General features: G+C 42.2%; 1 protein-coding gene across 8 annotated transcripts in view; it reads right to left on the minus strand.

The window, feature by feature from the left end:
- Nucleotides 1-1,741: 1,741 nt before the first annotated feature.
- DYRK3 (dual specificity tyrosine phosphorylation regulated kinase 3) overlaps nt 1,742-26,400 on the minus strand; it is a 41,127-nt gene continuing 16,468 nt past the window's right edge. Inside the window, exons 1-4 of one of the 8 annotated variants that reach the window (XM_083508899.1) lie at nt 19,887-20,046; nt 16,944-17,055; nt 5,883-5,961; nt 1,742-4,519 (exon numbers count right to left, since the gene is read on the minus strand). In XM_083508899.1, coding sequence (XP_083365025.1) covers nt 2,948-4,498 — 1,551 coding nt within the window. In that variant the 5' untranslated portion in view covers nt 4,499-4,519; nt 5,883-5,961; nt 16,944-17,055; nt 19,887-20,046 and the 3' untranslated portion in view covers nt 1,742-2,947. Of the gene's footprint in view, nt 4,520-5,882; nt 5,962-16,570; nt 16,634-16,943; nt 17,060-19,886; nt 20,073-26,400 lie in introns of those variants that run through there. The other 7 variants (XM_083508900.1, XM_083508898.1, XM_083508896.1 and 4 more) reach the window with 7 other exon arrangements.

Here is a 26,400-nt window from a genome sequence, read left to right on the forward strand (position 1 = left end):
CAATGGGGCTGGTAGGAGGCCAAACAAGTCTAGAATAAAATTAACAAAAAAGCCACACAACTTTTTTAGGGAAAGCATGCACTTTATGCTTGATACAGTGTAACTATAATAACTAAGTAGTGCAAATTGTTCAATATATTTAAGCTCTTAGTTTTCACAATGCTATTACTCTGTTCTAGAGAAGTGAACTTTTCAGCTGATCTTTCAATACAATGGTCTGGGTGCACAATCAGCTTTTTGCTTGTCCTCCTGGGATTAGTGGAGATGTTGCTGAGATCATCATATATGAGCCATTTCAGTCAAAAAGGGGGAGAGGACAGGATGTTAGTTTAAAAAGACCCACAGTTTAATTTAAAGACTTTCTGAAGACAATAACTATTGGGGGGGGGGAGTTGTTTACAATTACTAAGCCTAAAGGGTAATAAAAAGGCTTTATTGATTATTGATTTCAGTTTCTGAAATTGCCTGTTTCACTCCTGTTAATTTTAAAGCACAGGTGAATTAGTATCACAGAAACACAAATGGAATATTCACTGCCATTGTAGATAAAGCTACACGAAATTTAAACAGCTTCTAGATATCTTTGAGAGAAGTTTAAGTTTGCCTATCTTCACAGAAAATAGTTTAGATGACAGTTACTCTGAGCTTAGGGATGCAACTGAACCATATGCCAAAGAAAAGTGTCTAATAAGAGATTGCTTTTCTTCTCTGGCTGTTGTTTCCTTATCTGCACTATTAATGACCTATTTGCTTATTTCAATTAAATTACTGCAGTCTATGCACCTTTTTCCTCCACTCGCAATCTCTGCTGCCAAGGACTGAGATACTACAGTAGTCTTTTATCTATAAACCATCTTGAAGACTTATTGGCACAGTGACCATTACTACTGTTATATTTGCAGGTTTAAAAATTCCATTTCAAATAAGAATCCCATGTGGATATATGGATGATAGTACAGCCCAGTTGACTTATACATAGGGTTTTTAATTTGAATCAGGGCAGGCTGTGTATAGGTGCAGCATGGCTTTCAGGTACTGAATGCAAATTCTTAAAAATCTGAGCCCAAGTGGGGAATGAGTATTCTGAGTGTACAAATAACTCCAATAATAATAATAACAATTCAAATGCAATTTGGAATATACATTACAGTTACAGATAAAGACAATCTTAATTTAAAAGCAGATAATGTATTTGGAGAGTAGAAAAAATGCTGGTGTTGTATCCTGCATGTAATATGTGTTACAGAAGGATGATGCAAATTGGTCTGTCGGTGACTGGCTCTTTTCCTATCAAGTATTAACAACCTCACAGAATGGGTCAACAAATGACAAAATGCAGAAACAGGACTGATTCCAACACTATTGGTGCACAAGTGAAACAGGTATCCCTTCCTCTCCTTGTAGCCTCCCCAAACCAGTTCTGAAAGGTTCCCCAACTCCACAAAGATTTTCGGTGGGTGGCTCCAGGGTGAAAAAGAGTAAGCCTGCTCATGCAATGCTGGATTCCACCCTGAACGAAAATACTCATTGACTTAACTGATTGATCAACATCTGACACAAGTTCACATTAACAATGCCTTTGGCTGGGAGACTTCTTTCAGTCAGAGTAATCTGTTAAGTTTGCACTGCTTATAAAATGTGCCTCAGGTATATTTGAAACTGCTGTGAGACTTAACAAGTGTGTGACTGTCAAATAATGTAAGTTTGGAGGTTTAAACTCAGAAGCAAACTTCTCTCTATCTTAACCATTAATACACATCTTCCACCTTTTATTTTCCAGTAATCAGACACTGCTACATCTCATTACATTTTACTGTACAAAACTTCTGAACCTTCAATCAGATTATGCAAATTGCCCACCTCCACAATGAACTTTTAATTACTGGCATTTTAACCTTGCCCCAACCTCTTGGAAACTGCACTTGCTTTAAAACAGTTTGTCCTTGAACCAATTCACTAAAATTAAGAGCAGCTTACTCTGAAAGAACAGAGTCTCGTGACACCTGAAATATTTTTATGGCAAAAGTTTTCATGGACTAGAGTGCACTTCATCAGGTGCATTCTTCAGATGAGAAGGACTATAATCCACAAAACCATATGTCACAATAAATTAGGTGTAGACTTTACGTTACCATGAGACTCTAGTTGATTTTGCTGCAAGACACTAAAAGAACTACCCTTCGGGGAAATAATGACACTAAAAGGCAAGGAGACATTTCTACCTCCACAAATGCTAAATTATAAAGATTAGTTCAGTCAATTTTGCATGATGGATAGATGAGGGAAAGGAACCAAGCACATTATACCTAGAGTCCCAACACCAGTTTCTTCGTAGCTTTAGGACAGCACCCACTCTTCTTAGGAGTGTTTTATTGCCACAGACTGCAAGCAAATTTAAGGAGGGCTCCTGGCAAAGACAAAAGACTTCCCAAACACCAAAATCTGGCACTCAGTACATTGAAATTACTACAACAACAACCAATAGATATTAAAATATTGTGCTTTTTGACCATCATTCTTTGATGTATTCACTTGTGGCTAATTAAATGCATAGTTTATTTATCTTTGAAGTGGTTTGCAGCAAACTGTCTGCTAAGTGAGACTGTCCGCATGAGCAGTGGTTTTTGAGTTTTATTACAACAGTGCTATAAAATCCATCTGTTACATAGTGCGTAACTTCACTGAACAAAACAAATGTGCTGACCTATCAAAAGTGATGTAACAAGCACCACATTCTAGCTGAAACAACTTGATAAAACAATCATAGCCCTTAAAATGCTTATGTTTTGATTGGGGGGGGTTGTTTATACAAGATTTAGTGTTCAATAAAAATCCATTTCTTTTCTCTCTTTTTTTCCAAGACCTCTGCGCATTCTGTCATCTTTTTATATTTCAAGGATATAATTAAAAACACAGCATATGTACTCTGGGAATATGTAATTCTCTATTAGCTGACCAATTTTGGTAGCACAGTACATAGAGGTATATTGGCATTTGAGTCAGACATTAGATTAGCTCGTAGTTTGTTGGCTACCCCAACAACTGGGGGTAATCTGGAACCTATCCCTGGGAAAGAGCTCGTATAATGAGCAATCCGTTTGCCTGATGTTTTATCCATGCAGGGTGGCTTAGGTACTCGTTTACAAATCCAAGGATGTTTCAAAGCTTGGGTAGGAGTCATCCGTGCAGAAGGATCCCAATTAAGACATTCTTTCAGGAATTCTATAAACACGGGGTCATCACAGCCTTTTAATGCTGTGACCCAATCCTTGTTGCCTGGAGCACCACGCATTTTCCCCCTACGTGATCTGCTGCCATTAAGAGTCATTTTCCCATCTGCCTGTGTCGTTACAGTGCAGTAACGAGGATGGCCTTTTGAATTGATGAAGTTTTTGGCTCGCTTGGATTGGTCTAGCAGCTTCTGTGGGGGCATTCCAAGGAGCTCCATCATACAAGCTAGCTGATCGCCTTCATCCTCCCCAGGAAAGAGAGGGTAACCAGTCAACAGTTCCACAAGAATACAGCCAAAACTCCACATATCTATGGGCATCCCATAACGGCTTCCCAAAATGACTTCTGGGGCTCTGTAGAATCGAGACTGTATGTAAGTGTAGACTCTTTGGTGCTCAAAACAGCTGGATCCAAAATCAATCACTTTGATTCCACTCCGCCCTTGTTGTTTTAGAAGAATATTTTCAGGTTTCAAGTCACAATGTATGATTTTGTTTTTATAAAGAGCCTCCAAACATTGCAGTATAGAGTGGGCAAACTTTCGTACCAGCTGCACACTGAAGCCTTGAAATTTGTTTCTTTTGATCAGCTCATAGAGATTCATACTCAGGAGTTCAAAGGTCATACATATGTGATTCCTAAAGGTAAAACTCTCCAGCATGTGAATAACATTCATGCCACCAGTTTTATCCTGTTTTTTGAGATGCTCCAAGATCCGTATTTCTTCTGCTGCTTGCCGGTGAAACCTCTTTTCGTTACGTACCATCTTTAAGGCCAAATGCTGGTGGTGTTTGTGGTCATAAACTTTAGCTACTTGGCCAAAACTGCCTTTTCCAATTATTTTTAGTACTTCATATCGGTAGGCAAGATGGTCGTGAGGCACGTGAATGTAGCTGCCTTGTTCATCATCATATCCACCATTGTTTGGGCCTCCAATGACTCCTTGCCTTTTCTTTGCATTTGCACCCACAAAATAAATTTCAGGAAAGTTCAATATTTCTTGCTGCTCATAGGCTGACAACTGCTGTTTGTATTGCTTCAGTGCTTGTTCTGGGGACTGACTTCCGGTTTTGTGTGCTTTTGTCAAGCTGCCACTATTTTTGTTGGTACTTATGCTATCAATGCTTTTATCTTTTGCTGGAGTTGGAAAAGACCTCTCAGAGGCATTTATTCCTGAAGACTGGAGAGTACTGCTCCTTCTGTTGCCAGAGTCTTCAAATAACTGCTCCACTTTGACTTGGCTCCCTGTCAGAGGATGGTCCTTCATTGTGATTGGGTTAGTAGTTACCTATTAGGATGAAACAAAGCAAATCTTTAGTTTCAGTTCTCATTTTAACAATGGGGAAGCAAAGAAGCAATGAGACAAGCTTTTCAGATAGCGCATTTACAAAAAAACGTATTCTGATCTAGTTCAGAAGCAACCGATCGCACTAGCATGCACAAGAGCAGCTACGCAACACCTACGGTTCAATCCGACATGTGGGCAGGTGCTGAAAGTTTAGCATTAAACCAGGGGTCACCAATGTATTGCTCATGGGCACACAAGTCCACAGAGCTTTTCCTGGTGTCTGCAGGGACCCACCCCACCCCCACTTAAATTGGTCTTGAAGCAGCATTCCATTATAGTCAACATAATAGGTTGCAGTGAGTGCTTGGGTTCTGCTGTGTGTAGTGCCCGTGACAGTTTTCCCACTTTTTAATGTGCTCATAGGCCCAGGTTGGCAACCCCTGGCATAAGCCAAGCCATAGCTGAAATATGCATATTTGCCATCTTAGAACCACAGGAAGCCAACTACAAGGATGAAAAAATACAAAACACCACAAATAGGCACACAGAGGGGATGCAAAGCAGAAGCGGGTTATGATAGAAGCCTTTTCAAAGGGCAAATGGAATGGCGGCCAGGGCAATAGGTGAATTCTAATTTTGTTACCAAGGGCTCCATGCTACTCTCATATGTCTATCCACAGTTCTCATCTACTTTATTTGAAGCTGTATAGCAAGGCAGAACTGAACACATTTTGCATCTGTCCTAGAAAGGAACTTTTGCTATCCTCTGCCAATAAGGGACTAAATATTTTCCGCAGTGAAAAGAGCAAACTGAAATTGGCAAGAAAACATAATAAAGGAGTTTCTCATTTCTACAAGATTTCAGTGTAATATACGAAGGTAGACCTAAAATTATATCCAAGGAGAAAGGCAACAGACGCACTTAAAGTTCATACTGCTTTTAGTTCTGCTCTGCACGGAAGTTACAAGCTGCTGTGTTATATTGTACAACAATTGTGGAAAGTGCAGAAACATCTGCTTTCCATTCTAGTCTTTAATCTCAAAATAAAGATAGCCAATCCTTGAAACTGAAAATAGAACTTCCATTTTAGTAAAAATATACACATGTCTGAAGATAACTGGTGAGTGATGCTATCCATTTCCTGTATAGCAAGTTACTGTCTATCATCCCAACATAGCAGCAAAATAACAACTCATGGAAAATAACTTGCATATCTTTCCGCTGAAATGCCAATACACAGTTTATCCCATTGGCTCAGAAAAAGAAAAGTTTTAAGAGATAAAGCTCTCTGGTTCTTCCTGATTACTACTTAACTGCTATATCTGCCTGGAAAATATAGACAGTACATTTTGAGACACACACCTTTCCAGGAACTCATAGAAAATATGATCCAGAGAATTAGCATTTTAGTAACACATTCTTCGCTGGGCTTATGGCTGAACTGCAGAGAAAGAATGACAGTGTAAAATTCTGAATAAGAAGGCCACTTGCAGCAAATAATTCAAAATGACACTAATTCTCTGTAACTCAGTAAGAAATCCAGGTTTTAGGGGAAACTCCATTTTCAGAAATGTCCGCTTTCCAATCCAACGCTTGACTGAGGAATTACAGACAGATTCTTCTCTTCATTTTACAGTAAAGTTAAGGAGCCAAAACAAAATGAGAAAAGCAAACTGGAATTGAATCTTAGTGAGCTGCAATTTTGTACAACATACAGTGTTTATCTGCAACCTAAAAGGTCACACCTTGAAATAAAAAGGTAAATAAGTATAGCATTTTCCAATTATTATACTGGTACTTGCTATGGATTAACTCACAGTAACAAAGAGGCACATGTCTGAAAAGACATTCTGCTATCAGTTAAAGGTGAAGAGATCTGGCATGTGACAAGCACAAAAAGGCAAAAGTTTAAAGCTGCATGGTGCCACAGACTGAACTATTTCAGACTTTTCCCTCTGACCAATAAATGAGGAAGATTCTTGGACCCATCTGACCCAAGGATGGTGGGAATGTGCCTAAAAACTATAGTACTTGGAAGCTGGCAATGAATGAGTTCAGCTTTTGTGTTTTGTAAACCCAAGTTTCCAGCTTTCATGCTCCAAAATATAAAACTTGCCAAGGGTCAGAGAAGCATTATTTTAATGGCTCAAAAAACCAAACAGGATTTGTAGGGAGGAATTTAATATAGAGTGATAACCACTTTTCCAGAAACAGAAACATATTTACGTGGCACAGAAATGCCGCCTCTTCCTACAAACCCAACCTCAGCACCTAACTTCCTTTCCGTGATCAAAATCCCATATTTTGCAAACACCAGAGAACCATGATCAAGTTAGTTTTCCACAACTATTTTCCCAAAGCATGTAAATGGACATATATGTTTGAGGTGAATTCCCTGCTACATCCTTCTTCATATCGGCTATCTATGTTGCCTAGGAAAGCCTCCTCCCTTTCAAAAGAAAGCAAACTCCCAGCCCCTGACCACCTGATTCCATGACATCGCTCTTTCCCCATTCTCTGCTCTGAAAGAAATGCATGGTATGATTAAGCCTCATACCTCCTAGGGCAGTATTTTGTTTCACAACACATTCTCTGTTTTGACAGTGATCCTACAAGGAAATAAACTGAGGTCATGCTGATAAGAAGAAAGTTAGAAAACTATTTGGGTTTGGTTTGATTGGTTTTTAAGAACCGAGGACTAATGATTAGTCTTTTGTACGAACAAAGAGACAACACACACACGCACAGGCTTCCAACAAACTCCCACAGGAAGACATTAGCTTGAGAAAGCTCTACCTCTCATTTCTCTGCACTGCTCTGAGTATGGACCTGGGCATCCCGACATCAAGCAACCATTTAACGCACTAGAATTCAAACAGCTATGCCACTCTTTGCCCAATTCCCATTACTCAGTCATTTCCTGCTGGTGGGGAAAATGAGAAAGGAAATAACAAAGAATTTCAACTTCTATAAAGTATTAATATCCTTTTAACATTCACCCATTTCATAGCACAGTGCCCTACAGGTAACCTCTCTCCTCTCTCCTGAACAAGCTACAGTAAAAAGCACGTCTGCTTTCTGTTGTTTTCAGAACTGTCAAAAAGGCATCCAAACACAACAGTGGAGCTCAAGGGCCTCTTAAAACACACATTTTAAGACTGTAATTAGCAGCCAGATTAGCCCTCTGCTTAACTGCTAGATCTCATCTACTGGACCACAATTATTACACAAAGTAACCAGTAACAAGAGGGACGCGGGTGGCGCTGTGGGTAAAACCTCAGTGCCTAGGACTTGCCGATCGTCAGGTCGGCGGTTCAAATCCCCGCGGCGGGGTGCGCTCCCGTCGTTCGGTCCCAGCGCCTGCCAACCTAGCAGTTCGAAAGCACCCCTGGGTGCAAGTAGATAAATAGGGACCGCTTACTAACGGGAAGGTAAACGGCATTTCCGTGTGCTGCGCTGGCTCGCCAGATGCAGCTTTTCACGCTGGCCATGTGACCCGGAAGTGTCTTCGGACAGCGCTGGCCCCCGGCCTCTTAAGTGAGATGGGCGCACAACCCCAGAGTCGGACACGATTGGCCCGTACGGGCAGGGGTACCTTTACCTTTACCTAACCAGTAACAATCCAGAAGACCTAGAAAAATACTTTCAATATATTGCAAAATGTAGAACAGGAAAGTATGTTTCAGGTTTCAGAAAAAGTCCAATGTTCTATTATGAAAAGTCTGAAAACAGACACACACATTACATGCACTGTGTACTCTGAATTAGGCTAGGCATTTTCCAAAACAAAATCTATTTTGACAAACTTGTCAAATATGAGACAACATTGAAGGAAAGGGGTGCAGGGACTAAATGGTCCCCATCATACACTGTCAATGAAACAAAATATCAAAATTTAACTATGATAACTTTTAAACAATGCTTTGTTTAAGATTACTTGGGAAGTACAGTACTTACGTTCACCTTCAGGATATGTGCGTGGGAAACCCAGAAGTATTTTTCCGGGTTTCGCCCCGCGCACATGCGCAGAAGAACTAAACTGCATGCATGCACCTCCAGATATGAACACCTTGGGATTCGACTGGAGCTCCAGAACAGATCCCGTGTGCGACATCGGGGTGGCGAACCTCCATTCTGTTGGCCCAATTAGGCGTGCCAAGCCATTTTGGGTAAGCCATGTCCACCTATCCTGTGACTGTACAGCACTGTGTACGGTATTCCAAGTGCAGTTGCACCACAGATTTGTATAACAGCATTATGATACTCACAGTTTTATTTTCAATTCATTTTCTAAGCATTCCTAACATGTCACCTTTTTCACAGCTGCTGCAAACTGGGTTGACATCTTCACTGAGCTCTCCACTACGCCGTCTTATTTCTGCTCAGTCACTTCTAGTTCTGACCCCATGAGCATGCACATGGTGTACATCACTTCACACTTTTTTAAACATTTAATTGCATTTGCCATTTTATTGCCCATTTACACAGTATTTTGGAGCTCTTCACAGTTCCTTATTGTTTTAACCACCTGGAATAATTTGGTATCATAAACTTACTTGGCTCCATCACTGCTCAATCCTAATTCTAAATCATTTATGAACCAATTAAAAAGCACAATACTGATCCTGGGGGTACTCTACTTGCTACATCTTGCCACTGGAGAACTGTCCATTTATTCCTGCCCTCTGCTCCCTGTTTCTTAACCAGTTACTGATCCACAAGAGGGCCTCTTATTCCATGACTGCTAAGCTCGGTCAGGAGTCTTTGGTGAGGCACTTCCAGAACTACATACAACTGTATCCCATAGTATTAATTTATTTAAGATTAACTCTCGATAAAAGAGAAGAGTTTGAATTTTAGGGCAAAATACTCGACTCCACAGTAGCTGTACTTAAAGTTCATTGACATTTCCCCTTAAATTCGAGTCCACAGTTCTGCAAAATTAATGCTATTCTAATCATGTAAATATTTTGTGAGCATTTCCATGCAGTAAACTTCCTTCACACCAATACATTTAAACAATATAAATTTTTCAGCTTGCAAGATGTATCAGTTATGCCATATTTTTAGCGGCCTTATGCCATGGCACATTGAAACAAAGTCATATGGTCTCAGATACACTTGTGACCACTTATATTGCTGTTGTATCCGTGTAACTAAAATGAGATCAATTCTTAAACCAAAAGTTGGAGACATACAACAGCAGCATAAAAACTGTGTGTGTCCACAGGCACAGATATATGGTAAGCCTGTTTGAGCACTCCTTCTAGAGGGAAAAGATGGGTAAATCATCCTATAACAAAATCTGACTCCCCAATACAAAATGGAAGACAGAATGGGCAGAACAGCAGAAACAGTGTCATGGTTCACAGCATAGAGTTCCAGAATACAGTGGTACCCCGCAAGACGAATGCCTCGCAAGACGGAAAACCCGCAAGACGAAAGCCCATAGGGAAATGCTAGCGGTCGGGAGCAAAGACTTTCGCCCACAGCCGGCCTTCAGAAGAGGACCTCTTCTGAAGGCCGGCGGGGGGCAAAAGTCTTTGCTCCCTCCCCCCGCCTGCCTTCCCCCCCCCCCCCGCCTGCCCCGGGCGATCTTAAAATGCTGGGGGTCGGCAGCGAACGCTTCGCTCCCGACCCCCAGCATTTTAAAATCTCCCCGGGAGAGCAGAGAAGTCTCTGCTCTCCCGGGGAGATATTAAAATGCTGGGGGTCGGGAGCGAAGCGTTCGCTGCCGACCCCCAGCATTTTAAAATCTCCCTGGGACAGCGGAGGCTTCGCTCCCGCCCGCCAGCATTTTAAAATCGCCCCGGGACAGCAGGGGCTTTTAAAATGCTGGCGGTCGGCAGCAAAGCCCTCCTGTCCCCGGTGCTTGCGGGGCGGGAGGTGGGAAGAAGGGCTTTTCTTCCCAGCGCCAGCCTTCAGAACAGCCTTCTGAAGGCTGGGGGTGGGAAGAAAAGCCCTTGTCCCCCCCCCCCCAGCCTTCAGAAGAGGTCGGGGGACAGACTGTCCCCGGACCTGGTCTGAAGGCGGTTTCCCTAGGAACGCATTAATTGATTTTCAATGCATTCCTATGGGAAACCGTGCTTCGCAAGACGAAAAACTCGCAAGAAGAAAAAACTTGCGGAACGAATTAATTTCGTCTTGCGAGGCACCACTGTACAAAAGAAGTGGGCCCTACTAGGGGATGGCAGAAACATGGTCACTCACCTTTTGCATGTCTTACCTGCAACAGGCATGTCAGATACAAAAGTGAGGGAGTAGGTAGAACTAGAACGTACATGGTACACTCTACTAAGCAGATGATAACCCAGCCACAGGAGACAGGAGGATGCATTGCATCAACCCTATTCAGCTTGCTTAGAGACCAACCATGGTTTGTTTTAAAACAGGATCCTTGGTTTGTACAAAATGCTAAGCCAAGATTCTTTACTAGCAAAAACAAACTTGGTGTCAGGAGGAGGGAGAGTGCATGAGCTCAATGCTTTACTTGGGCTTGGAGAGGTTTGTGCATGTAGCACTAGAATATAGTTTAGTGTTCCATGTGACTGTGGTCACTGTGTCCTTCCTGAGCTACTAGCTGTGTATACCAGGGCAAAGAAGGTACATGAGGGAAAGGGTCCCATCACAGTGAGCATGCTTACATGATAAAGGTTCAATTCTCATTTCTATATAGGGCTTGAAATGGCTCACATATGACCCTGAAGAGTCACTTAGACAATACTGAACTAGATGGTCTGGGTATGATGCAGCTTTCTATGAGCCCTAACCCAGCAGAATAGCACACATTTCACAGGCAGGAGCTTCTAGGGTAAAACCAAGATGCAATCTTCCTCTGGAAAACAGCGCAGTGTCAGAGGAGTGTTGCATGAGTCAATTGCCTGGCTTTCAGATGACGTAGGTTGCCATTTGTATCACTGGTCCCATCTAGTCAAACATCCCTCATGCTTGTTTGCCCAGGTCTGCTCATTATCTCCTCCACCTCCAAACTGCCTGCCTCACTGATCACGGTGGCAGTGACCGGGCTGCCTGTGAGTGCAGAGGAGACTGCCAGTGTGGTGCAGTGGTTAGGAACGGTGGACTCGTAATCTGGTGAACCGGGTTCGCTTCCCCGCTCCTCCACATGCAGCTGCTGGGTGACCTTGGGCTAGTCACACTGAAGTCTCTCAGCCTCACTCACCTCACAGAGTGTTTGTTGTGGAGGAGGAAGGGAAAGGAGATTGTGAGCCACTTTGAGACTCCTTAGGGTAGTGATAAAGTGGGATATCAAATCCAAACTCTTCTTCTTTTACCCTCACTGGAGGTAAAATGGCAAGCGGGTGGAAATGTTGCATCTCTTCAGATCTGATAGCAAAGAATTCCCCGAAGATCTTTTTCATTTAAAGTCCCTTCCTGAGGCTAGCAGAGGACAGAACATACTCTGGGGTGTGGAAATGATCCCAACCTGCTCACCTCCAGTAACAAACAAATGGTCAGCTATAACAAAAGGCAAGCATTTTACTAAACAGCATCCAAGACACATGGATGGGGTTGCCAGACTTTTATGAAAGTTGTATAAGACAACAGGATAACAGGTGGTTTACTCTGCAGTGCCATCCGTCACCAAAGTGTGCAACTGTCCATAATGCAACTTATGCACTGGAAAAAGTGAAAGTTGGCAACCCCACAGAGAAACAGCCAGAATCATACAGGTTACTGAGGCCGGTAATGCTGAAGGCCTCACTTGGTCTGCAATGGTGCTGGGAGTAAGGAAGAAGATACAGCTTCTGTTCAAGGTCAGACGATGGAGTGCCGGGGGGGGGGTGCACACAGACAGTAGAGAACAATGGTCAGCAACTGCAGCACATAGTTCCTGGACCACAATGCTCACCTGGTGTTTTTGATCAAGTGTGTGTGAGAGAGTGCTGTCTCCCTTCACCCAACCCCCAATGGGGAGTGGATTGCAATCACCAAGACAATACTTACCTATCTCTTGTAGGAAATTGCAGTGTTTTGTTCTACTGCATGCCCCCAACTGCAAAAGGGATCATGAGTGTTTGGCAAGCAATGGTTAGAGTGCAGTTCCTGCCATTCATCAACAGAGAGCTTACCTTCATGTGGGGGTTCATGGCCACTGGCCTCCCCCTTCCTTACTGAACGTACTTACCTCTCCTGTGTGGTTGGCAATGCTACTAGCTGTGGAGGGAGGAAGAATGGTTAGCCAATACGCAGTAAACAATACTGAAGTGGGGTGGCTGGGAGTGAGGGGGGCACTATGAGGCATGGTACCCTTTCCACACTTAATTGTGTGGTGTGTGTGCATCCCTAGGTATAGTGGCAGAAACAACATGCATCTTGCTGTTTTTGTGTGGAGACTAGAGAGAGAGTACCTACAGGGGCTGCAAGAAGGTGTTAGCAACCTGCTCTTCCTAGAGGTGTCCTGATGAGGCTGTTTGTGTAAAATGCCCTTTCTCCATAACACCCATTACTAAAGTTCTCCCTTGCATGCTCCAAGTATTTCTAACAAAGCCCCATGCTCTCATCGGAGCTATAGCACCTGTCAGGATTTATATACTGCTGTAGGTGTGATGTAATTGAGTGCAGCATTAACTGCATCCTATGTCTGTGGAGCTGTGGCCAGAGCAGGAGGGTTATAGTGTGTTTCAACTCTCCACTGAGTTGAATGGGCTCACCATTTTTATGTCAGTGTAACTGACGTAGGCGCCAGGAGCAGAGTCAGAGAGTTTATGATTCAGACGGCTCCTTTCCAACATATCCTACACTGCCTTTATTGGTCCCTGCACCTGCAGGATGTCACACCACAACAGAAGTAAAGCTGGTTAATTTGTGATATTATGCCAACATAACCCTGATGTTAGTACAATGTTGCCAGTACAGATAATTCATGCCAAATTCTATGGTGCTCCAGCTGGCATAAGTGTGCTTAGACTGTGGGATGTCAGAAGCCACTTTCCTATAGTTTGGCTTGGCTTAACTGGAAAGCAAAGAACTCCCTTTCTCCCCATTGGAACCATCCATCAACACATTTCACACCTGGTTAAATTCCAAATCCTGTTGTTCAGGTTTGGTAGTCTGACTTCCCTGAGACAGCTGGGATGTAAAGAACCCTCTCTCCAGTAGAATGGCCAGCTGGATAATGATCAGATGACTTTTGGCAGACTGACCCACATTACAATTTTAACTACAAGTTCCATTTCCAATCAGATGACTTCAGAGTAACCTGTCACCCTGCTTCCAACACTTCCTCTTGCAAAAGCTGGACTACATAGTTTACTTAGCCCATAGACTAGCTGTTAGCAGCCAAGAGAAATGAGTGACAACACATGTGGTGTGTTGTTCAGATCAGCTTTTTGAATACTCCCAATATAGGTTAGCCTTGGAAGACTGCTTGTTCTCTTAATATTGCGCTATTTACTTCTGAGTAACCATGCTCAGGACTGTCTGTAAGTACAATAGGATTAACTCCTTAGAGCACTAAGATTGCATTATTAGAAGACAAGGGCATTTCCAGTTTATTGTAGACTCAGTGCTGCTTGTGCACATAGGTTTCTCAAGAGTGTCCATACAAATTTGTCAGCATCAAAACACCAGTTCATAGTAGTACAATTAATCTGGATTTCCCTCACTGTGAAAAATCCAGTAAGCAAAAATTGCCCTATTATACATTAGCGGTCATCACTGGTATGGAAGCTAGTTACATTTTTGTGTGTGTTTTGGGGGCAATTTGTCATGTGTATGATGTTTCAGTGGGTGGCCCCTTCTGTTTGCGCCTCACCTAATCACAACCTAGCCAGTTTTTGTTTCAGGCAGACCCTAATGCCAAACAAAAACATTTATTTCCACTGACTGCCACATGCTGGAGGCGTGCACAGTTCAGGAATTATTCTCTGTAGACCTCCACCCAGTAACTTTGGTGGATTATTATAATTGCAATGCATATATCAGACTTTTTAATTATTTTTAAAAAGTGACATGGCAGTTGTGCACAAGACCTCTAACACTATTTGCACAAAAACTATACAAAGTCAGGAAAATGGCACTTTTATGCAAGAGCTGACTACTATTTTTATTTTTAATGGAAACAGATATTGTTCCCCACAAAATAATACACGCCTTCATTTTGCTCATTGTGAAACATGAGAACTAAAGCTAGTAACATTTGGTCTTACACTGTTGTGCACTTCCTGGAAGTTTTGTTTTTACTGCATGTGCGCATGGTGCAGAAAAGAACCTTGCACACATGCTCAGAATGGAGAAGTATTTAAAGGGTTGAGGGGAAAGGCAAACAAAAAACAAACAAAAAAATCCCATAAAAACCCATGGTATGAACCTTTAGTTAAGTGAATACATTCAGGAATGTTTACCTTACGTAAAGTTTAAAGCAGATGCTGGTTGCATACATTGGACTTTTTTTATTTCCTCCCTAAACCTCATTGATAATATGAATAACATTTAAGCTATTTAAATATTCCTCACTTTCACTTGGGTCAGTAAGGCAAATGCATTTATATATTTCAATATAATTTTTAGTTATACTTTTTAAAGAAGCAACTACATATGGCAGCTCACAAAGATTTCAGAAACAGGATATTGAAATTACAGAATTATCAATGGACATTTCCCAAGAAGCAAGTCCCACTAATTTCAAATGGGCTTATTCCCACATTGGTGTACAGAGGAGTGTACTTCAAAAAGCAAGAAATCCATGACTGAAAGGGTTTATAAGAAAACATAGCATAAATAATCTGAACAGGCACATGGGTGTTTGATTATTTTTTTTAAAGGGCACAAAATTCAATGATGGTCTAGAAAAACAGTATTCGCTTTTATATGCATTCATAAATGATTTGAATATGTGTGTATGCACACACATACACACACTTGCGAAGACGGGGAGGGCAAAAAGTATTGTTAGGTGTCACAAGCTGACAAACACGTTTATAACAGTCATGATCTGACCCAATGCATTTGCTTTCACATCTCTATGTCACATTCTAATCCATTTACTCCCCTCTGGCTTTTAGCCACAAGTTTCCAATAAGCAATCATGGCATGATAGAATGCTAAAACTGTACATGCCAGTTTCTTCTCTCAGTGATCAGACTATGCAGGGAATCTCTGGTTTCACTCAGAATAGAATTCCCCTGTTGCTGGAAAGTATTTACACATCATCTTACAGTTAAGATCATTGCCACAGCTGGATATAATTGATGCAACCCAAATGAGCCACTTCATCCAGCTTCCAAAGAAATACAACTCTGATTAAAACATCTATCATGTCTATAAAAATAGAATTCAAGTAACAGGGAATAGTGGTGTTCCAAAAAGAAATAGGGTTCCTTACTTACTGGGAGCATATGAAGAAATAAAAACAACACCCATAATACATAAACACAAAAGTACTATTTCAGCCCTATAAATGCCTAGTTGCATTTAAAAGTTAAAGTATATTCAGATACACACAGGTGCAGTCCTAGTACTCCTGTGCCAAGTATAAATACAACAAACATGGCTCCCCAGATAACACAGCAGACTTCTGCACCTATAGTGTGATCTCTCTCACTTCTGACCAACAAAGATAGCACAAACACAATTATCAGTTCTACTACCTATGACTTGCTTCTTCACCAATCAGATTTTACTTCTGTCTTATCCTAGAGAAAGGTGATTTATTTAACAGTTCGAAGAATAAAGTCACAGAAGAGCTGCTCTTGCAACTCTTACTCTGATGTAAGCTGGAAGAGAATGAATTCAATAATAATATTTTGAGACCTCTGGGTATAGGGCAGTATAGAAATTCAATAAATAAATAAATAGTTTATTTCTAACTTTATATATTGATGTTTCCCCTGAGGAATACAAATGGATGTCTAGAACAAGCTTGAAAATTTAGAAGACAGCTTTTAAACATATATTTTGTCACTGCAGAAAGGACCAGAGAACCTCTAAAGTGCTAGGTGTACTGTCTGCACAGAGACAGGCAGGTTTTTGGCACTTCTTAATTCAGCTCTCTTGTCAAGAGATGTTAAAGGTGCTCTCTGTTCCCTTACCTGGGCATGCCTGTTGTTGTCACCAGGCCCTCTCCCACATCATGAGCACCTCCTGGGGCTATGCTACAATAGGGGAGGGGGAAAGAGAAGCAGTAAGGCAGGCAGAGCAGGAGTGGGGTGACTACCCCCAGAAAACTGAGTCGCAAGGCTGTACTTGTTAAGACAGGAATGAGTTACTGACTAATAAAACACACATACATTAGTATCATGAGTTGCATCCAGTTATTAAGTAACATTCTAGATCATGCTAAACAGCATATCCTATGGCCTGGAATAAAAATCAGTAAGAACAAAACGACCTTCCTCATGGATACAGCTGTATTAATGTTTTGCAACACTGGAGACAGAATCCAAGATTCCTGAAATTACTTACATTAGGTCTCCCCAGTGACGGAAGTCCAGAAGGGGTGCATTCTTCATTTGTAGGATCTGTATATCTAATCTGATCTATTCTCATGTAGGAATCGTACAAGCCATCTCCAAACCTGGCTGGAAATAACAAGATGGTCAGTAAAAACTAACACCAATTCATACAAACGTTATTTTTAATTTATTTTTCAGTAAGCCACTTAAGTTTGCACAGGATGAAAAAAGGAAACAAAAAAGCAGCAACTATAACACAGCTAAAAACCGGTTTCTTAAGGCTAGATCAGATATTGGAAACCTGTGGCCCTCAAAGTGTTTTAGGACTCCATAGCTCATTGTCCCCAGCCAGCATAGCCAAGTCAGAGATGATGGGAATTGTTGTCCAGCAACATCTGAAGGGCCACAGGTTCCACATCACTAGGCTAAATGTTCACTAGCTTTAGGATTTGTTTATGGATCAAGCTCTCAAACCAGGTCCATTTATCACAAGTATCAAGAAAATCTTAAAATCTTTTAGCTAGCAATGTGTTTTAAAGAAAATTATCTGAGAGGAGTACACAATTCTGTAACATCTTTATTTAAAGGTTGCAAAATAAGCCAATAAATAGATAAAATTCCTTCTAAAGTAAATGAAAGTGCAAATGTGTTGCACAGCACTTATGAATCAATGTCTGCTTAATGTGACAGAGAATAATAGTTCCAGAAATACAAATTACTACACAAATCAATATGTGTATTGGGTCACAAACACAGTTGTCTACAAATATTATATTGCTATGTAACTGTAAAAACACCACCTTCAATATTATTTACACTAAGGCTGAAATCGGTAGAGCTTGCTTCCAAGCAAACATGCAAAAGAATGAGCTGTAAATATTACCTTAATTTTCTACATTTTTGTTTTAAACTGATCTCCAGTTAGAAGTTATATTCCAACCAGTTATCCTTGGCCTATGCAAATGATTATATTTTCATGTGAATGATGCATTTATTGTCATTCCGCCCCCCCCCCAATAAATCCCACAGACCAGAGTTTGATACTGACATATATGCATAGCTATAAAACAGTACAGTGGTACCTCGGGTTAAGTACTTAATTCGTTCTGGAGGTCCGTTCTTAACCTGAAACTGTTCTTAACCTGAAGCACCACTTTAGTTAATGGGGTCTCCCGCTGCTGCCGCGCCGCCGGAACACAACTTCTGTTCTCAACCTGAAGCAAAGTTCTTAACCCGAGGTAATCTTTCTGGGTTAGCGGAGTCTGTAACCTGAAGCGTATGTAAACCGAGGTACCACTGTATTCTATTCCTGAAGATGCTAATTTAACAAATGTGTTCTACAGACACAGTGAAACAGAAAATCAATGGTGTGAAGGAAAAGAAATAGGTTCTTCCCTTGATCACTAAAAAAATTGCCTTTCTTTTAAAACTTGGATTGCAAAACTAACAAACAAAATAGTTACATGAGGAGTACTGCTGATCTGAACAAATGAATGCTCCTTGTCCTAATTGAAAACAGTTAAAAAGAAGTCAACTAAGTTGCCAACGGAAAAATGTCAAAATAAACATTCTTCCTTATGCAGAATTTGGCAGTGACTTGAAAGAATCTGGCCTGCCTGCGTCTAAGTCTCTTAAAGTCATAAAGAGTATTTTGGATATGCGTTTACACACAAAGTGCTCTGAAACGTGAGACCATTTCAGATCCATACTGATCAACCTTCCCCTTGCGTTAAACTCGCCCAGACCTAACAAAGCAATTGTTACAGAACCTTAGAAAGAAAGAAATCGACGTCGTTTCCTATGGTAAAGCACAATCCTCCCAACTCAGGCCAGCTTGTCCGTTAAAATCAGACGCCGGCTGCTTTGTCCCGACTGGCATTTTAAACCTCTAGTGCAATGGGGAGTTTTCCCCTGGTCTCCTGGGGAACCCGTCCCGACACGCTTCCCAAGACTCCATCCGCATTTTTCTCTTTCTCTCGACTCCATCCACCACCACCACCCCAGCGAAAACACGCAGGGCCGAATCCACTGCTAGTCCTACTCAAGAGCAGACCCATTGAAAACAAGGAGCATGGCTAACCCAGGCCCATTATTTCCGAAAGGTCTACCCTTGAGTACAACTTAGTCGGATGCAACCCACAAGCTCCGACTGCAATCGTGTGCATGTTTACTTGGCGGCCAATCCCGCAACGAGGCTTAACCCACAACAGGACCGGGCTTTTAGCATTTTTGCCGACGGTGCTTTCTCCGTCGCGACCCCTGCAAAAACAAAAAAAGCACCCGGCCGGCCCTTCGCTTCAAAACAAGCTTGCCGCAACCTCATGCCTCCCTCTTTCTCTCCCACCATCCCTCTCTCTGGTGCTAGATTCCCCCCGCCATCCCCCTCCACAATATGCCCCCCGCTGCATTATACTGCGGATCCAGATAACCTAAAACGGACAAGTTATCCTTTAAACTCCTCGCAATCGATCTAACGGAAGGGCGCAGGGTGGAAAAGGGAGCAACAAAGAAGTGGATTTCACACACTCGCACGCACACACAGGGCAGGACGCGGGATCGCTTGGAAGACTCTTTTTCCTTCGTAAAACAACGCAACAGCCTCCCCTCCCAATGTAGGCGGTCGGGGGCCCCCACCTCAAAATCCCCGTTGCACAAAACGGGGGTGGACGAGGCAGGCGCAACGTGGCCTCTCTCCGAGGAAGCGGGGCCAGCGCGGCATGTGCGTTCGGCTGCATATGCAATAATACAGATCGATACTTCGCCTCTCTTCTTGTGCTCTTCCGCGAGAAGCCCCACGGGACCCCCCTCTCCGAGTCTTCGAATGGCCCAAAGGCCCTCTCGCCTCGAGGAGTGGAGGGATCCATTCCAAGTCGGGGGGGGGTAGGAATAAGATCCGAGGTAGAGCCCCAGGGAGACCCATCCAACCTCCCCGCCCGGGAGGGGCCGTTATTACCTGCAGTGAGGGGACCCTCCGGCTTCCTGCTCAGCAGCATCATGGCGGTAGCGGGGTGGAAGCCCGCGGGCCCTGCGCCCCATCACCCTAGCCAGGCCCACACTCCGGCTCGCGCTGCCTGCCTGCCTGCCTGTCTCGCTCGTTCGCCTCTTTCTCCTCTGAGGCTGTAGCACGGCGGGCGGGGCCGCGGCAGTGCTCAGGGCGCGGTTGCTAAGGGAACGTCTGCTTGGCCCTCTATGCGCTTGCGCGGTGAGAGGAGGAGGCGAGCGGGGACAAGAGAAAGGAAACGGGAGGGCGCCGAGGGGGGAAAGGAGATGAGTGGGGAGAGAGAAGGCGGCGGAGGGGGGGGGGTTTGCTGGCAGGCGGCTTGGTAAATAAAATCATTTGAGCGACCCAATGTGTGCGTGTGTGTTTTAGGGCCACGCCTTAGGAACCTTGCCGGGACCTCAAAAAGAGCCTCTTGTCTGTAGCGAAGCCACGTCGAATGCGAATAACAACTACACAGAGCCTTGTGGCACCTTGAAGACTAACACGTTCATTATGGCATGCGCTTTCGTGGACTTTCGCTGTGGCTGGCGCTTATTGCAGCATGGGCTGCCCTAACAGTTATTATGCCGCAAGCTCTTGGTCTGACACAAGTGTTCTTCTAAACAAAGCTGCCAGGTCTTGTTAAGGTGTCAGCACCACCACAAGACGCTTGCAACGCATGGGTATACGTCTTCACTCATAAGTCTTCCAAGAAACCGTGGTTTTGTTATTTTAAGGAGGAAAACCATAACTCAGTGGTATAAAGCAACTGCTTTGCACGTAGACGGTCCCAAGGGCAACACTCACACAACTTAACACTCACCATCTCCAGGTCAGGCTGGGAGACCCCTGCCTAACATTCTGGAAAGCCACTTGCCAATCACGGTAAACAATACTGAGCTAGATGGACAAGTGATCTGGCTTGATAAAAGGCAGCTTCCCCTGCTCCTGTTTTATCTTTCTGCCTACTAAACAGTTCTGTGTAACTCCCAAGCTTGAATACTTTCAGCAACAGGCCAAGTGTTATGTCCACCACGACACTAGAAGATCCAAAACACATTCAATCTGACAAACCAGTTAAAACTAGGCTACATTTATTTCCAGTGTAATTGTACGCCCATCTGAGTTTGGTGGGTCTAAACCAGAGAGCCTAGGGCTTGCAGAAGGTTGGCAGTTCAAATCCATGTGACGGGGTGAGCTCCCATTGCTCGGTCCCAGCTCCTGCCTACCTAGCAGTTCGAAAGCACATCAAAAAGTGCTAGTAGCTAAATAGGTACCGCTCCGACGGGAAGGTAAGCGGCGTTTCTGTGCGCTGCTCTGGTTCACCAGAAGCGGCTTAGTCATGCTGGACACATGACCCAGAAGCTGTACGCTGGCTCCCTTGAAGAATAAAGCGAGATGAGCGCCACAACCCGAGTCGTCCGCGACTGGACCCAACGGTCAGGGGTACCTTTACCTTTACCTCCACCAAAGTGTGTGTAGGATTTCAGCATTAAGCTGTGTTTTAAATAAGCTTTGGTTAGGAACTTACTTGTAACAGAGGATTGTTTTTGTTGAGTGGAATATACAATGCCTGACAAATTGGGCTCCCGATTATCTAGGGCAAGGGTGGGGAAGCTCAGACGCAGTGGCCAAAATGTGGTTCTTGGATCTCTCCCCAGGCCCTCCCTGTGTTCTTGAACTCTGATAATGCCTGTTGCTTTTCTGGATGGAGGAGAGAGGGGGATGTGTGTAGATCCCTACTGTACAAATGCAAAATGTACATGTATTGCTTCATCAGTGAGGCAAGGTGGGGTGACTGCCTCAGGCAGCAGGATCCACAGAGGCAGCAGATCCTGATGTAGATCCTTATCCCCCCCACCTTGGGGTTCTGATTTAGATCTTCACTCACCCCTTCTTCCTTGGCAGGGAGGGGAACGCTATCTTGTGGTTCACCTCAGATGCCCAGATGTCTTGGACTGGCCTTGGTTCCACCGATTTTTGCTGGCAGGTTGGTGGAAAGGAATGCAGCACAACATGGGACATACATTATGTCAAACAAAAAGTGTCAGGTGCCCCACCCCGTTCCCCGTAAGTCCTGTCTTTTGATATAAATTTGACATTGCTTGATATGGATTTCATATAAATTTGATATAGCTTGATATACTTTTTAATATAAGTGATGTCCTACAGGATGACAATGGTGGGTCATACACTCCCTCAATGCAACCTGCTGTCCCAAGGTGTACTGCACAATGCTGTCACCAGTACTGAAGACTGAACTGCCCATCTAGACAGGGGCACCATCTTCTTCTTCACCTCAGGCATCAATATGTCTTGGGTCAGCCCTGCAGGAACACCCACACATATTTTGCACCTCACTCCAGTTGGTAGGCATCAGGATTCTAATATTTGTTTTGCTTTTATTTAACAGCATTTGTACACCACTATATTGTAGAAGCTACTAACATGAGTTTGACCAAACTGCGGGAGGCAGTGTAGAAACCTCAAACCAGCTTACATAAAATATATAATATACATTGAAATTATTGATAAAAGTCAGAAGTTAAAAGCCGACCTACAAAAAATAAAAATAAAGCAAGCAGTTAAAAATATATGGATAGTTCAGATGCTTAGAGTGTGGTGCTAATAATGCCAAGGTTGCAGGTTCGATCCTTAGGGTCCCTTCCAACTCTACGATTCTATTATTATTAAATAAAATTACATATTAAAATACATTCCAACTTTACATTACAGGTTGGGCCTAAACAAAAAAGCAGGCACTGAAAACAGTATAGCAGAACAAAATAGATTGCAACACCTGAAGTCTGTCCACCTGTTTATAGGTTTACACATTACGAGTTCTCTTTAAGTTACGCCTATGCCAATCAAAACAAAACATAATGTGTTGAATACTATCTGTGTGCAGCCAAGAAAAGGTTTTGGGGGTTTTTGTGTGGAGCTTCTGTGCTTGGTTATAATGAGAGCTTGGGATGCTGACACCCTGCTACCATATATAAAATTTGATTTTGTACTAAGAATGAAAAATATTGACATAACTTCAACCAAACTGCAGATAAACAAATGTTGTGTTCAATATGCCTTCCGTTCTCTTGATCCCTAAAGTGAGTTTTTATCCATCCTTCAGTTCTTAGAATCTTTCTTTCTTTCTTTTTAGCTGAAAACTCCAATTGACCTCTTCACGGTTGAAAATGATACCTTTTGTTGACTATTCTTGCATCTTTAGACAACACTCTCATTAGCACTAAGAAGTGTGTATCAGAGTTTAATTTGGAATGTTACCCTCCTTATATGAAAGGGTTTATGAATAAGGCTTTATATGAATATCCCATGATCAAATATTTGGGTTTTCTTTTCAAGGATATCGAATAATTTTGCATAAGCAATGCTGAGAGCCATCTGGTGCTGTTAACAGGGATCACAGCCTTCCTCATGTCTCTGGGGCATATGTGCTGTACCATGCCATTTTCCTTCAGGGAAGCAAAGGTCACAATAAATATTTGCTGCCTCCCAACCCCAATCACATTTTAGTTGTTTAGCAGGTTTGCCATTTATTGTATTCTAATTGCTTTCTATGCTTTGTAGTCTCACAGGAAATGGTCCATTAAAAAAAAATATTGTGTAGATTCATGTCAAAACCACATTTTCCCTCCACGTGAATTATTCCAGACCAGCTGTGCTCTATCTTGGAATATGGAGGCAAGTCAGTCAGGTTGTCCCTTGAGATGCACGGCTGAGGTTTGCATTTCGGTTACCTCTCAATTAATTAAGAATGCATATCTGACACAAGTTGTGAAATAGCTTTTTCCTACAATAGTAGAAAAATGAAGAACCAAAAAGTCTAATACTGGTATTGCCTCAATATGGATTTTAGACCTCATAAAGCCTGTATTGGCTATTTGTTGGCCAATTCATGACAGATTCTCATATTGTCAGTGTAAAGAAAAGCAAAAAAACTATGCCATGTAGACTACAGTGAAGTATTTTTGGAATTCTCCATGAAGCTCATTGGGTGACTTTGGGTCATAAAAGGAAATGAGGAAGGGGATTGTGTATACTACTTTGAACACATGGGAGCACTTAGTTTGTTTTTTATTGTTAGTTTGTTAACATTAATATCGTTTTGTGGATTATGACTGCTGTAATGCTTTGTGAATTTTATTACTTATCTTGCGGCTGTGCTGTTTAGCCTGTTTTCTTTAAAGTTGTTTTGTTAATGGTGCTTTATAGAAGGTTGTGCCTGGCGTGCCCTGGTCCATGGGGTCGCGAAGAGTCGGACACAACTAAATGACTAAACAACAACAACACAGAAGGTTGTTGTTTTACTGAAGATTTGTTAATTATTTTATATGATTTATGTTGGAATTGTGATGTTCTATGTTCTTATTTATTGTATGTAAGCCGCTTTGTGACTCATGTGAGTAAAAAGTGACATAAAAATAATAAATGAAAACAAAATAAAGATGGGATATAAACAAACAAATAAGTTGTATAATTAATCCAGCTATCCTCAACCTTATGCCCTCCAGTTGTTGAACTGCAAACTTACTGCAGATCAAGCTAGATGGCCTGTGTTCAGGAAAGGTGGGGGCTGTAGTCCCAACAATATGTCGAAGGCAGCAGGTTGGAAAAGCTCAATTTCTCCTCTGCTCAAGATTATTTTGAAGAAGGCTGTCCAACTTTGTTCCTTACACAGGAGTTATTGGTGAGATGTGATTTTCAATTCACGTTACATTACACTGAGGCGAACATACAACAAGCACATTGTAGGCGTATTTGCTTCTATTTTTGCTTCCTTTCTTTATGTAGAAAGAATCAGGTATGCAAATATTTTACACAAATTCAGTCTATGGATGGAGATATATATATAAAACTATATCAATCAATAATAAACACCATGCTGTGATAGCCATCGTATTTCACCATACATTTACTTATCTTGTTTTTACATGTACCAGATTTTAATGAATAATCTTCAGAGTATGAGAGTTATTCTCTGGTTTCCATCAAAATAGCTTCTCCTTAGAATATTTTACACATTTTTGCTTGATGTGCCTGGGCTTTGAATCATTTTTTTAAAGCAAATCAGCAGCAGCCAGACAAATGCTGAAATAGCTTTAAATTAAGAGTTAAATGTTAATTGCTCTAATCTTGCAACTGGGTACAGCTAGATAGTAGTTTCAGAGATTCAGGGGCTTTCATCCTTATGGATATGCAGAAGGCTACTGGCCCACACAATCCTATGTCTATTTACTCAGAAATAAGTCCCTCTGAATTTGATAAGACTTACTCTTAAATGAGTGTGTTTAGGATTGTAGTTTGCATAGATCATGAGAGGTAGGAACCTTAAACATTTGCAGTGCAATTCTGTTCATTTTAACTTTGAAGTTCCACTAAGGTCAATGGGGCTTATCCCCAACAGGTATGCACAGAAGCACAGTCTTACCTGACTATTGTATCTGCTATACCTTCTGATGCAAGCATAAATGCACAGTATTTTATTGGAAAGTGTCATGAGAAGGACAGTAGTTAAAGAAAGACAATAGCCCATCAAATTTCTCCTACCTTCACAATCCGCCTACCTCTTTAATGTAGAAGTACAGCTTCTGGCAAAGAAAAATTGTGCATGTCTTAAAACAAATAGTAGCTAAAAGTAGCCCATGGGCTGGGTTTTGTGGTCCCACAAGACCTCCCACCAAGTCATTAAAAAACAACAACACATGGATCCCCTGCTGTGATGCCAAAAGGTGTTTTGCTGCTTTGCATGGTTTTTTAAGAATGAATGCTCCCATAAGTCCCTTGCTGTGATACTGTGATGCCAAAAGGTTTTTGTTACACCCCCAACCTCCAAAATTAAAAGAATGTCTATGGCCACTTTACACTTTGGCCACACCGACTTTGACATGCGACTCTGGGACCACAGATCAATGTGGCACTAGCTCCAAATGAAAGTAAGACCATTTATAGCTACTTATGTGAGTCATATTGGAAATCTTCCTTATGGTATTGTTATAATGACAGGAGGATGACCCTCATCAGATATATGGTTTCAGAATGAGTTTAGGCTGCCCACAAGTCGGACCTTGCTCTTCTTTGAGTAAGCTTGCTCATTCCAGTAAAGCCTCAGGGGGAAATCCTAGGGAGGCGAAGACTTCTAGGTCAGGGGTGAGCTAAAGGTAGATGTGGATCTACTGGTAGATCTTTGGGTGATGTGCAGCAGATCAGCAAGTAACAGGAACAACAACAACAACATGTATCCACCCTACTATTAAGTACAATGAAGAAAACTTGGAGTGACCAGAAATAGAATTTTGTGAGGGTTGTAAGCTCATTTCACTTCCGACACAAAAACCCTGTTCTCATCAGATGCACATAAGAACCATGTTCTTTAATTCTAAATTTATGTCCTTTGCACCTGGTTCTAGTTGGTTGATCTCAGGGTTCTAGTAAAACTCAAAACAGATCCCACAAACCTGAAGTCTGCACT

The sequence above is a fragment of the Podarcis liolepis genome, assembly GCF_965112155.1.
Source record: "Podarcis liolepis genome assembly, chromosome: 6".
Classification (NCBI taxonomy): Eukaryota; Metazoa; Chordata; class Lepidosauria; order Squamata; family Lacertidae; genus Podarcis; species Podarcis liolepis.